We start from the raw sequence: 13,772 nt of genomic DNA on the forward strand, positions 1-13,772 counted from the left end.
GAAAAATACATTTAATGGATCTTGATTCCAATTTTCCATTATCAATATGAGCATACGCAGGACACCCAAAAATCTTTAAATCAGAATAATTAGTAGGATTACTAGACCATACCTCTTGTGGAGTCTTTTTCTCAATGGCAATGGATGGGGATAGGTTGATCAAAAAACATGCAGTAAAAGCTGCTTCGGCCCAAAACGAATTTGGTAAGTTGGCATTTGACAACATACATCGAACCTTCTCCATGATCGTTCTATTCATTCGTTCTACAATGCCATTTTACTGTGGAGTATGGCGAACTGTCAAGTGTCTCACGATTCCTTCTGACTTGCACAATCTATTAAACTCATCAGACCAGAACCCTAAGCCATTGTCTGTGCTGAGGTATTTTATTTGTTTTCCCTTCTGTTTTTCAATCATAATTTTCCAAGACTTAAATGCAGAAAACACATCGCTTTTCTGCTTCAAGAAGAACACCCAAACTTTTCTAGAAAAATCGTCAATAAAGGTTAGCATATAATTAGCTCCACCTCTCGAAGACACTCTGGATGGCCTCTCAGATCAGAATGAATATATTCCAACGTTCCCTTCGTGTTATGGATTCCTCTGGTGAATCAAACTCTCTTTTGCTTCATAAAAATACAGTGCTCACAAAAATTCAGTTTGCAAATTCCTTACCCATCAAGAAGTCCTCTTTTGCTTAATTATGTCATACCATTCTCACTCATATGCCCTAGACGTATATGCTAAAGTTTAGTAATATCATCATCTGACAAGGAAGAGGAAGCGATAGCTGCATCACCAGAAATAGTAGAACCCTGCAAAGCATATAACTTGGCAATTTTTCTCTATCCTTTCATCACAACAAGGGAACCTTTGGAAATCTTTAAAACCCCACTTTCAGCTGTGTCTCTGTACCCTTTTGAATCAAGAGTACTCAATGAAATTAAATTTCTTTTCAATTATGGAACATGTCGTACGTCACTAAGTGTTCTGACAACTTCATCAAACATCTTAACTTTAATTGTTCCAACACCTGCAATTTACATGAAGCATTATTTCCCATCAAAACAACACCTTCAGACACTGTTTCGTAAGTTGTAAACCAATCCCGATTGGGACTCATGTGGAAGGTGCAGACTGAATCAAGTATCCACTCCTCGTTTACTTTAGAATCATTGACAGAAGCGACTAGAAGTTCACCATCGTTGTAGTCTTCTACAACATCAGCTTCGCCAGAATTTTCTGGTTGTTTTCCCTTTTGATTCGCAGCCTCCCTTTTAATTTTGTTCTGTAACTAATAGCACTCAAATTTAATGTACCCTTTCTTTTTGTAGAAGTTACAAGTTTTACCTCTGTTTGAAGACTTCGATCTACCCTTAGATTTACTGTGAGGATTCTGTTCCTGTGTCCTTCCATGATCATTATCAGCATTCTGATCTTATCTCCCACGAGCAATGAGACTCTCTCCCTGAGAGTCGGGTGTAACCACAAGATGCTTCATCTTATTATACAAGGTCAAAGAATCATAAACCTCATCAACTGTGAGAGACTCGCGGCTATATAAAATCGTGTCTCTAAAGGTTGAATAAGACGAAGGCAACGAACAAAGTAGAATCAACCTTATATCTTCCTTATCATACTGAACCTCCATGGCCTTTAAGTTTGAGAGAATTTCTTTAAACATTGTTAAGTGTTCATGTACAGGCGCACCTTCCTCCAAACGATGAGCATAAATACGCTGCTTCATATGCAACTTGCTTGTTAGAGTTTTCGACATACATATTTGTTCTAGCCTCTTCCATAATGCAGCGGCGGTCTTCTCTTTCATCACATCCTGCAAAATTTCGTTGGACAAATGCAGATGTAATTGTATTAACGTCTTTCGATCCTTACGCTTCTTCTCTTCATCTGTTAAAGTCGAAGGCATCTTATCTATCCCTAGCAGGACATCCTCCAGATCTATATGCGCAAGAACTGCTTGCATCTTAATCTGCCACAATACGAATCTGGTGTTCCGATCCAACAGTAGAATTTCATACTTCAAAGACGCCATTACCGTGATAAAGATGAACAACCCGGAAGCTCGGATACCACTTTGTGAAAAAATAAAATAAAATAAAATAAAAAAACACACAGATTTTACATAGAAACCCTTTCGGGAAAAAACCACGGGCAGAGGAGAAGAAAATTCACTATATCGAATTCGAATTATTACAAGAGGAATAGACTATGTCTATTTATAGGCTTGTAAAGCCATATTCTAGTAAGACTGAAACACCTTATTCTAATCAATATAAAATAGATGGAGTTTAATAAGGTTTAAAAAACCTTATTCTAAAATAAAATAAAAGAAATGTAATTCTATATAGATTCTTCTTTTATTTTATTTTACCACTGTATTTTATTTAAATAAGGATTCAGGTCACTTAATTCTAACACTCCAAGTTCACGAATTCTCAAAAAGATTACATCCAACCCACATTCTAAGCTAGGGCTGAAGTTAAATTCCACAAGGAGGTCATCATGAGATGAGAATTCAATCTAGACCCTTCTTATACCTTTCATAATATGAACCATCTTCATTCTAATGATTTTTCGTGTCTCATATAATATGAACCACTCTTATTATACCATCAAATGCTTTGTATAACTTTTAATATTATAACAGGATTATTTTTATTTATATTTCACATAAATATAGTGTATAATTCTACATATTCCTAGTAAACTAAATGATGATATGGTAAAAAAAAAATCCAAATATACCATCATGTTATTCACTAACAACGTACAAAGTTATAACTCAGACAATACATCAAATATAGAACTCTAAAATTATCAACTAAATTTGGACCCTATTTACCTAACCAAAACAAATCTCACTGTTTCGGCCTGAAGTCATCATCATATATTTTACTCTATTTTGGACCACAAGTCATCATATATTTTCTCTACTTTGGACCACAAGACAATATCTATATATATATATATTTAAATTGTAATAGTATCCATGGTTCTAAAAAATCAATTCTTAGAAGCATTAAATTAAATTACTTAATTTTAATTTATTAATGAAAATATTTTTTTAAAAACTCACACATGAATACACATAATATTTATGTGTTTTTATTTTAATATTTTAAACTACCAAACCGCAAAGCTTTTAAGATATTCATATATATCTATATATATATATAGATATATATTGATAATTGGAGAGAGAAATAGGTTTACTTGAATTTAAACCTAAATTCTCATGCCTATAATATAATATTTTTATTATTGTGTCAAATATATTATAAATATTAATATCATATTATTTTAATTGTATTTTCGTCTCATATTCATATAAAATAATCTTATCATTACCTAAAATCATATTTTATATTCCTTTCATTTATAAACTAGAAAAGTATTGTTGCTATTGAAATAGTAAAAGAAACAAATAAATAGAAGTCCTTATCTGAAAATAACATGCACCATATCTTTCTTTGGTTAATAATGACCTATTGCTTATAGAATCCATAATTATCAAACCATCATGTGATAATGTGAGGAAGCCAATTGCAATCATCTCTCTACTTCTTTCCTTTTCAAAGCTTATGAATTTTAATTAGAATTTATTTAGCCGAAAGCAATTCAAAAAATTTTGAAAATTTTAAAATAATTTATTTAAATGCAAAGGTTAATTATGTTGTTAGCCTTTATATTTTGCAAAATTAAAACTAAAAAATTATGTTCTCTTATTTTTATTTAAAATATCAATTTAATTATTAAAATTGTAAGTATTTTTGTCAAATTTTATCAAGTTAAAATTTTGATTAGATTGTCCTCATATGATGTGGGATATGATTAGCAAAAAAATGCAAAATTGACAAATTTTGACAAAAACTACTAACGGCAATAATGATTAGACTCGAATTTTTAAATCGAAAAAATAAAAAGAATTGAAAATTTAACTCTTAAAGTATAAGAATTAAATCTCAAATTCTATACAAATATAATGATTAACAAAAATTTAACTAAATATAAATTATTTTGATTTTTAAAATACGTCAAATGACAAAATATATATTTTTAAAAGTTAAATTTAAAATTTCTTAACAAAATTAGTGAAATTGACAGGAAACGCGGCTAATGAAATTACATTTTATTCCATTTTTTGGTATAATGATTTATTTGCCCTTCTAACTTTAATAAAAAATAATTTTAGTTATCTATTTAATTTTTCATCTTTCTTAGCTCTTAAACTTGCTTTGTTAAACAAATCATTCTAAAATAGATGAAAAATTAACATTTGTTGACTTGATATACACGTGAATTGTCATGGAGGGTCACATCAATAATTAATTAATTTTAAAATTTAAAATTTAAAAATATTTAAAAATATTTTATAAATTATAAATTATTAAAATATAAAATTATAAAAATAATTTTAAAAATTAATTAATTGCTAATATGGTATACATATAACATGAATTGTCAAGTTAATAAAATTAATAAACATCAACTTTTCTATTAATTTTGAATGATTTCAACTAAAACAATTTTTCTTTAAAATTGAAGTGCGAAAAATCATTAATTTTATTTTTCAAAAACGCATTTTATTCTCTCATTCTCCTGCCTAAAATAGCTGAAAGACAGTGACGTTTTCTCTTTTCCTTATCAATTCAACCTATTTTACTAAAGGTTTTAATTTTTCAATTTTATTTTAAAGAATTTATATTTTATTTTTTATATTTTAAAATTTAAATTTAAATTTTAATATTATTAAATTTATTTAATTAAATTTGTTGGCATAACCTTTTAAAAGAATAAAAATACTTACTTGCAACAAAGAAACTTCGTAAACAACCTAAATTTAAAATAATTTTAATAGTATTTACAATTTAACCTAAATTTTGAAATATAAAAATAAATAAATTAAATTCCTAAATATAAATACAGGGACTAAATTTTAAATTTATGAAAATACAGAAATTTATAGCTTCTTTCATCCGTTAATTTATTACTTTAAATATTTTTATTTAGAGATAAAATAATGTTTAGTCCTTGAACTTGGTGATTTTTTCAATTTAGTCTTTTAAAATTGTTTTGATCCACATTTTGGAAACTTGACAATTTTTTTATTTTAATCTTTATGATGACGTAACACTTTAAAGTTAGATTATGTCAATTTTTATTTTTTTAAAATTTATATTTTTAAGTGATAACGTTGTATAATATTAAAATGTTACATCAATCACATGAACTAAAATTGAAAAAATCTTAAATTTTAAGATTAATTTAGATAAAAGAAATTAAAAATTATTAAATTTAGTAACTAAATATATATTGCTTTATCGTTTTTATTTAGCAGGTTAAAGAAAAAGCTAAATATATTTCTCTCACTAATTAAAATAATTATTGAGGCTCTTTTTTACACTCCCAAGAATGTCAGTATAAAGTTAGGGCAGAGGGGAGAAAAGGATGTTGTTGTCACCATAAGTGGTTGGCAACTTCATTTTGGATCATCCATTAATATGCCTTCCTTTTTCACATATAAGACAAAAGAGACATAATAAGTGGAAATTATGTCTAAACAGCTTTAAAAATTATGTGCTGCTTTCTTAATTATTCCATCTGTTATACTATACAAACAGATTTTACATAAAAAAAATTATCGGAAAAATCATAATTAAAAGAGGATAGATTTATTAATGTTGAAAAATAAAAAATAAGATATTTTAGGTTATGCGTAGATTTTAAATTTAATACTGATTCAACTTGTTATTTAATAAATGAATTGTATCTCGAAATTTTCAGATCGAATCAAATGAAATTTGAATTACACAACTCTATTAATTATTTTGCTAATGTAATATTATGAAAAATTTATTTCAATTATTACATCTATGAAAAAATAGTACTTTTATAAAGGTGTGAGGTATTTTTAAGATCCAACTTTAAAATTGAAATTAGTATTAATTAAAAATGAAATATAAGTTTTTAATCACTTCACGTGTAATTCAATCCACCAACAAAATAACATTTCAAATTACGATTAATATTATAAATATTAATTGAATAATTGTCTTCAATTTAAATCAATCCCAAATTACAACTCCTATTAATTCCTCTACTATAAAAAAAGAAAAAGAATACTAATATTATATTATATAACAAATGAATTGTTTATGAATTTAAATGGCAATGAAAGATTTTATGTAAGATCTTCATCAACCATGGATTCAATTCTTAAAATTTTAGTTGCTTTTAAATAGTTTTTATTTAAAAAAAATCATTTATTGACTTTGATATCCTATAAAAACACAAACATGAATGGAGTTTTGGAATAATATATAGGTAAAAAATATATGCCTATTATTACTAATAAATTGATCAAGGTCTATAAAATAACATAAGATAGTTGGAAGGCAAAGTTAGGAAAATAAGGGCAAAATGATTTGCTATAAAAATTCGCATTGCCACAATTCACTAATTTCCTTAAAATTAAATACATCTTAGTTAACTGTGTTTATGTTTCTCATGGTCCACTACAATTTTTTATATATATTTTAAAGGAAATTATTTATATTCTTTATTCATATAATACTTTACTAGTTATATATATATATGGTGTTTCTTTTGAGAAAATAAAAATCTCCATGCTTTTACTTTGTCCAAATCAAACTCTTTTAAAGGTCTTCAATTGGTCACTACAATTAATAATAATCAAATCAAATTTTCATTAATTGATTTCAGTGAAATTATAAACTATTGTCAGACTAAACTTTTATAATGGATGTTTATATATATATATATATATATATATATATATAAATAATGGATCGATTAAGTGGTTGGAATTAATTCAATCAAATTTCTATTTATTTAAATTTTAACATTTTTCATATAATCTTTTTATATGTTATAAATGTAATAAACACATGATAATTTTGTAATTCTAATTTATACAAATTTGTAAAATTTATTATTAATATATATATATATATAAAACTCATAATATATATATTTATTTATTATACTTTAGGCCTATATTATAAGAATATGGTGAAGTTTAGCCTTATGGCATTATTAAGAAAGTAAAATAATTCGTCTAAACATCTTATCACATCAAATAAGCTCTCACAATTCTCAAGATATATAAAAGGAAGAGTTCCTAATAACACTCATTAATCTATTACATCCCGATTTGATGGATGCTTGTTTAATCTTTTCAAGCCAACTTTAACAACACCTTTAATTCACATATGTTATTCTATCACTCCACCTATGAAATAAGGAACTCGATGGCTAAGACCTATACCCAACCAATTTCCCCTCAATAAATACTTTCCCTGCGATACACAACATATATAACCTATACTCTACTAAAATTCAACTTCAACCTTCTCACTCTAACATTCTAATAACTTTCCACACCAATTACGATGTAAACACTGCCGATGTCAACAATTATGAGCTTGTTTAGTAGTGCTTATAAAAATATTTTTGGCTTGAAAAGCATTTCAAGAAAAAAAAAGTTGTGATGAATAAATTACTTTTGGTTGAAATTTTTTACTTTTGAAAAAGGAGAAACTAAAATTTTTAGTTTTTCCTCTACCAAAAAACCAAAAACATTTTTGTGCTTAATTACTTTTTCACCCTTCCAACAACATAGTACTTTTCTTTATTTTTTCTTAGTGCTTAATTAATTACAAATATATTAAAATCATTAATTAAAAATAAAAAATATTTTTAAATAATACAAATGTGTTAATATCTAATTATAAATATTTAATGGTTATATTTAAATATGTAAAATATAGTTTATATATTCTAATTAAATTTTATAAATAATTAATATTTATTACTTAAAATATTTAAGAATTATACTTAATACATTAAAATATTAACAACAGTTATACTTTTTTTATATTTTAATAAAATATAATAATATTAACTAATTTGAATATTATTTAAATACATATTTGTTACTTAATAATATCATGTCTAAAATGAACATTTTATTTCTCAAAAATACTTTTTAATAGCAATATTAAATACTCAAATCTTAACTAAACTCATTAAAATACTTCTTAAAATATTTTTCTACGACATTTCGTAAAATACATTTCAAAAACATTTGAAAAACATTATTAAACTAGCCATATATATCCATTTCGATAAGGTGGTGTCATAACAATTCTCAAGTAATAAAATAATAAGTTAACTTTAAAAGGTTTGTATTAAACAATCACATTCCGTCAAACAGGTTTTTCTTTCAAATTTTATCACATTATCACACTTATTCTCACATTTGATAAAATTTAAATAAAAATAATTTATACTGATGTGATATAATTATGAGTAAATTACATTATTAGTTAATAAATTATGGGTAAATTTTTTTATCACTTAATTAAAAAAATTATAATTTAGTCACTGAACTATTCGAAAGTTTTTATTTAAGTTATTAAATTATTAAGTTTTTCTTTCAAAGTTCCTCCAGCGAGATGATCGATACAGTGAATCGGTGTTCATTGATGAGTAAAAGAACACATCTTAGATTTAAGTCTATTTGAGAGTCAATGTCGGAGATCAGAGGAAAAAAATGTGTGAATTTTAGTTTACAGATTTTTAACTTATGACGTTCAAAATTGTTTCATAAAAAAAAAAAACCAAATTGTAAAATAGAAGGAGAAAGAGAGCTTTTGATTTGTGCTGGCCGTGCAAATAGAAAAAGTCATATAGCACAGATTTTAACAGCCTAGTGACTTAAATAAAAATTTTAAAATAATTTAATAACTAAATTGTAACGTTTTTTAATCAAGTGACCAAAGCAAAACTCACCCATAATTTAGTGACAAATTGTGTAATTTAACTATAATTATTTCACAAAATTTTTTTGTGTGTGATTGCGGAGCTTGCGTTCAAGAATGACACGCGGTGACGATGCTGAAGCGAAGTTGCGAGGCTCAAAAAGAATTTACGTCGTGTGGGTTTGCGGAACAAATACAATTGCCTCATAACCTCTAGCCGCATGGTGCCATTGGCTGGCTTAGCTTTTAGTGTTCAAACTTCACACGTATGACTTGGTTTGGTTGCCTTTAAACTTCAAATTACAAAAGAATAATAATTCACTTACAATTTTTATTATTCTAATAAATTGTTATGTCATTTTTAGGAAAAGCTTGAGAAGAAGGTTAGAGTGTTTGAACTGAATTAGGCTTCATACAAGATAAAAGATGAAAGCATCACAATTTGTATTCTAGGATACTAATAATAATGTTTATGCTTTGCAATAGAAGAAAAAAGTGAGAGTAAAAGTATGAAAGCTTAGGATGTATCAATATTCAATAATACACAAGAATTGATTGATTTATTTGATTTGTCAAATAAATATTTTTGTCGTCTTTATTAAAAAACTCATTTTTAACCGTTATCTTGAAAATTAAAAATTATTTTTCTTTTATTAAGTAATGTTATTTTTTAGATTACATAATTTTATTTTTTCTTATCACAATTTAGATTACATAGAAGTGGATACATATATGTTAGCATTAAATTTTATGGGAATCAAACCAATAAAGGCTTAAAACTAAAATTATTATTAAACATAATTAAAAATAAAATGCAGTTCACCTAAAAAGGATTTTGTTCAATGATTCAATCAAATTCCCCTTAGAACTCAATCGGCTCGAAGCCAAGCCATCAAGCTGGCTACGCGGAATGTCGAGTTGTGTAACCTTGACTTTTTTAGTTCCACTTTTAATTGAATTTAAACCAGATTTTCACTTTCCTTATTCCCATGATGAAGCGCACGCTCCATATCATCACCGTGTATCTTGCTTACAAAATTCAAATCGTATCCACCACTCAATCATAAAATTCCACGTTACAGACCGCAGTTAATTTTGGTTTCTGTTTCGGCCTAATTCTGATTTTAGTCCCTATATTAGGTTGAAATTAAAACTTTAATCATTCTACTTTAATTCAATATAATTCAATCTGTTCTTATTTAATGTTAATAATAGATGACGTGAAAATTCAATCAACTATGTTCAACTTATAATAAATTAACTTGGCAATATCATCTTTAAAATTAATATTTTATATTCTTAAAATCATTTTTAACCGTAATACTTAACACTTAAATCTTAAATTAAAAATTTTAAAATCAATATCAAATTAGATGTAATAATATTATAATAAGGAAATTAAAATAGATGGATTATTTTGATAAAAAATAAAAGGCTAAATATTTAATTTCAGCATAATAGAAAGATCAAAACTATAATTAAACCTTTTTATTAGTTTCCTTGTCCGAAAACCACCCCGCGCGCTATAAATATCCCAACTGAATCCCAACACTATCGGTTTTTTCTTCGTTCTCCTTCTTATCATATATACGTAAGACTTAATTTTTCATTATTTTCCATTTTTAACGAAGTTTTATTTTATTTTATTTATTTTATTTATTTTTCTTTCTCTGCCATGTCAATGGCGGGGGAGACGGGGATGGAGCAATTAACGTCGGGAGCAAGCAATCGTATAATTCCCATCTTAAGAACGCTAAGAATACCGCTCATTTTCCTTCAATCAATAATACTGTACCTCCTCCTCTTCCTCTTCCCTCGCCGACGCCAGACGGCGGTCGGAGCTGCCGATGAGGCGCCGCAGTTGCAGGCTAAAACCGCGAGGCGGAGGTCGGTATGGAGGCGGGAAGAGGAGGACACGTTGAGAAGGAGAGCTTTAGCTGAGGGTTGGGACATGGGGTTCGAAACCGCCGACGGAGAGGTCCGGTGTCGATGGGGCACGTCCCTGTTTTTTGGGGTCCGAAGAAATGCCTTGTTTTGCCGATCTTGGTTGCCGGCCGCCGATGAATTGAAGTAAAGAAACATTAATTTTCCTTTTTTCAAAGTTAAATCTTTTTCTTTCTTTCTTAATGAGAATGATTCTTTCCTTTCTTGTAGTTGCCTTCATTATGTTTGCCTTTTTGCTTCACTCTAGTATCTCCTCCTAAGTGCTTCTTGTTTTGTTAATTTTAGGGGAATTTTGATCATTATACACGGCCTGAATGAGCATAGGTAAAATAATAATTTATTAATTGATCCCCATGAACATATTTCAGTTTCTTTTTAAGAATTTCAATTTCTTTCTCATGTTCTGTTTCATGGGGGGTGTTCATTTACAGTGGAAGGTATACTCAATTTGCTAAGCAACTAACTTCTTGCCGCTATGGTGTATATGCCATGGACTGGATAGGTACATAATTTAACACTAGTGTAGTTTATGTTTATGCCCTTGTTTTTTTCTTTTTTCTTTTCCTTTGTTTTGTAGTGAATGAAATAATTTTTCTCGCTATATAGGTCATGGTGGTAGCGATGGACTGCATGGATATGTTCCTTCACTTGATCATGTTGTTGCAGATACCGTAAGTTCTCATTCAGTTGCTCTGTATCCTTTCAATGTGCACTTGAGATGCATTTCTCTTTGATGGTAAACCATTTACTAATGAACGTAGACCTTGGCGGGTCAGATTGATTTCAGATTAGGTAAATTCGGTTCGGTTTCATTTAGGCTTTAAAATATTCTGATTCATTAGCGTTTTCCAGCCGGGTCATCTCATATCTGTGTCATTTTAGGGTTTAAGATTTAGGGTTCAGGATATTCAGTTTTGGGTTATTTTGATTTCCGGTAGTTTTGGGTTGAATTGTTTTTGGTTTGGGTCATTTTAGGATTAGGGTTTCAAGTTTTTGGTGTTAAGCACTGTCTCTTGTCTTACTTCAGGGGTTTTTCTTGGAAAAGATCAAAACAGAGAACCCAGCTGTACCTTGCTTCCTTTTTGGCCACTCAACTGGTGGAGCTGTGGTTCTAAAGGTACTCTTATCTATGTATTAGGTTTAAGCAACTCTGTTATGAACTGAAACTGTTGAGGTAAGAAGGGTGCAACATTGCAGGCAGCTTCATATCCTCATATTGAAGAAATGGTGGAGGGAATTGTGCTGACATCTCCAGCCCTGCGTGTTAGGCCAGCACATCCCATTGTTAGGGTCAGTTGCTGCTTCTTGTTCTTGGTTTATATTTGTGCTAAATCATGCCTTGCCGCTTGAGTTTTATTTGGGGATTAAAGTTTTGACAAAATGGGTTTGGGTTTAAAAGTAGTTGGCTTGAGCTTTAATATTTAAGGTTCAAATTTGGTTTGGTTTACCTCGTTTTTTAATTTTATAATATATTATGTTTATTTTATTTTTATACACTATGAAATTTATATCATATGAATATTAAACATAATATATTATAATGTAAATATTAAAAAATATTTAAGTAGTTTATGCTTAAAATTTTAATAAAAGAAAAAAATAAAATTAGTGAGCATTAAATAAAAATAAAATTTAAAAATAATATAAACAAACTTAAATAGGCTTGAGTTTAACTATTTAAAACTGTGGATGGGCACGTCAAAATTTGAAGTTCATATATTAAGCTGGACCAGGATTCGATAACTGTATATGATGTTGATGTCATGTATATTATGGTAAGTGTGAGTTTCTTTGGGTTTGTATAACCTTTTTCTTTTTCCATTTGATAATGCTAGGATATAGTCATACTATTCGGTGACATATTGTATATAGAATAAGAATGGGAGTGGTATTAATTCAGTTGCCTATGACAAAGTGCATCTCTTTTTTCTCCATGTTGAATTTTGTACATTTTGTCTACACGTAGGCTGTTGCTCCCCTTTTTTCTCTGGTTGTCCCCAAGCTCCAATTCAAAGGTGCAAACAAGAGGGGCATCCCAGTTTCGAGGGACCCTGCTGCACTACTGGCCAAGTACTCCGACCCCTTGGTCTACACCGGTCCAATAAGGGTCCGAACAGGGCACGAAATACTACGCATTTCATCATACTTGATGCAAAACTTCAAGTCTGTGACGGTCCCATTCTTCGTTCTTCATGGAACCGCAGACAAAGTCACTGATCCACTTGCCTCCCAGGATTTATACATCGAAGCGGCCTCTAAGTTCAAAGACATAAGGCTCTACGACGGCTTCTTGCACGACCTTCTGTTCGAACCGGAACGTGAAGAAATAGGGCAGGATATAATCGACTGGATGGAGAAGAGATTAGATGGCAGTGGCAGATATTAAAAGATTGATTGCCTCTGGTAATCAGGATAGATTTAAGTGTTCCCTTTTCTTTTTAGAAAGCACGTGTAGATGTTTTTACAAAGTTGGTTTCAGGGTTGAGGTTTATAATGAAATCTGTAACCATATTCAGATGTTATATATATGGAGGTTGATGTCTAAATTTTTTTCATTCTATGGGTTGGCGTTTGTGATTGTTACTGGCTATGCAAAGCTTTAGTTTTTGGGTTAAGGGTGCTGCATATTTGGATATTCAATTTACTCACTAATATTTTACATCATTTCTATTTCGGTTATTGATATGACTTTTTTTTTTTAACAGATACAATAACATATTTAATCTTTAATACTTACATATTCTTAATTCTAAATAATTCAATAAATTTAATCCTTCGTATTTATAAATTCTATCAATTTAATCTTTAAACATATATAATTATATATTATGAAAAGTACAACATATAATATTATTTATATATAATTTGATATTTATGTATTTTGTATTATGCTTATATTATTATAAATTAGTGGACCACATCGTTGTGAAAGTTTGAATTATAAGCCAACTTCTTTTTGTAAAGTTTATTTTGAAGAATTTTATTTTATTTTAATGCATAAAAATAAGAAATAAAGCCTAAGT

At 28.5% G+C, this 13,772-nt stretch overlaps 1 protein-coding gene across 1 annotated transcript; it reads left to right on the forward strand.

The window, feature by feature from the left end:
• The first annotated feature begins 10,317 nt into the window (after positions 1-10,317).
• On the forward strand, positions 10,318-13,295 carry LOC108484469 (uncharacterized). Its single transcript, XM_017788262.2, has 7 exons — positions 10,318-10,875; positions 11,035-11,073; positions 11,181-11,251; positions 11,356-11,420; positions 11,777-11,866; positions 11,947-12,039; positions 12,716-13,295. The coding sequence occupies exons 1-7, from the start codon at positions 10,481-10,483 to the stop codon at positions 13,133-13,135; spliced, it is 1,173 nt and encodes a 390-aa protein (XP_017643751.1). The 5' UTR covers positions 10,318-10,480; the 3' UTR covers positions 13,136-13,295.
• The last annotated feature ends 477 nt before the right edge of the window (positions 13,296-13,772 follow it).

The sequence above is a fragment of the Gossypium arboreum genome, chromosome 6, assembly GCF_025698485.1.
Source record: "Gossypium arboreum isolate Shixiya-1 chromosome 6, ASM2569848v2, whole genome shotgun sequence".
Classification (NCBI taxonomy): domain Eukaryota; kingdom Viridiplantae; phylum Streptophyta; class Magnoliopsida; order Malvales; family Malvaceae; genus Gossypium; species Gossypium arboreum.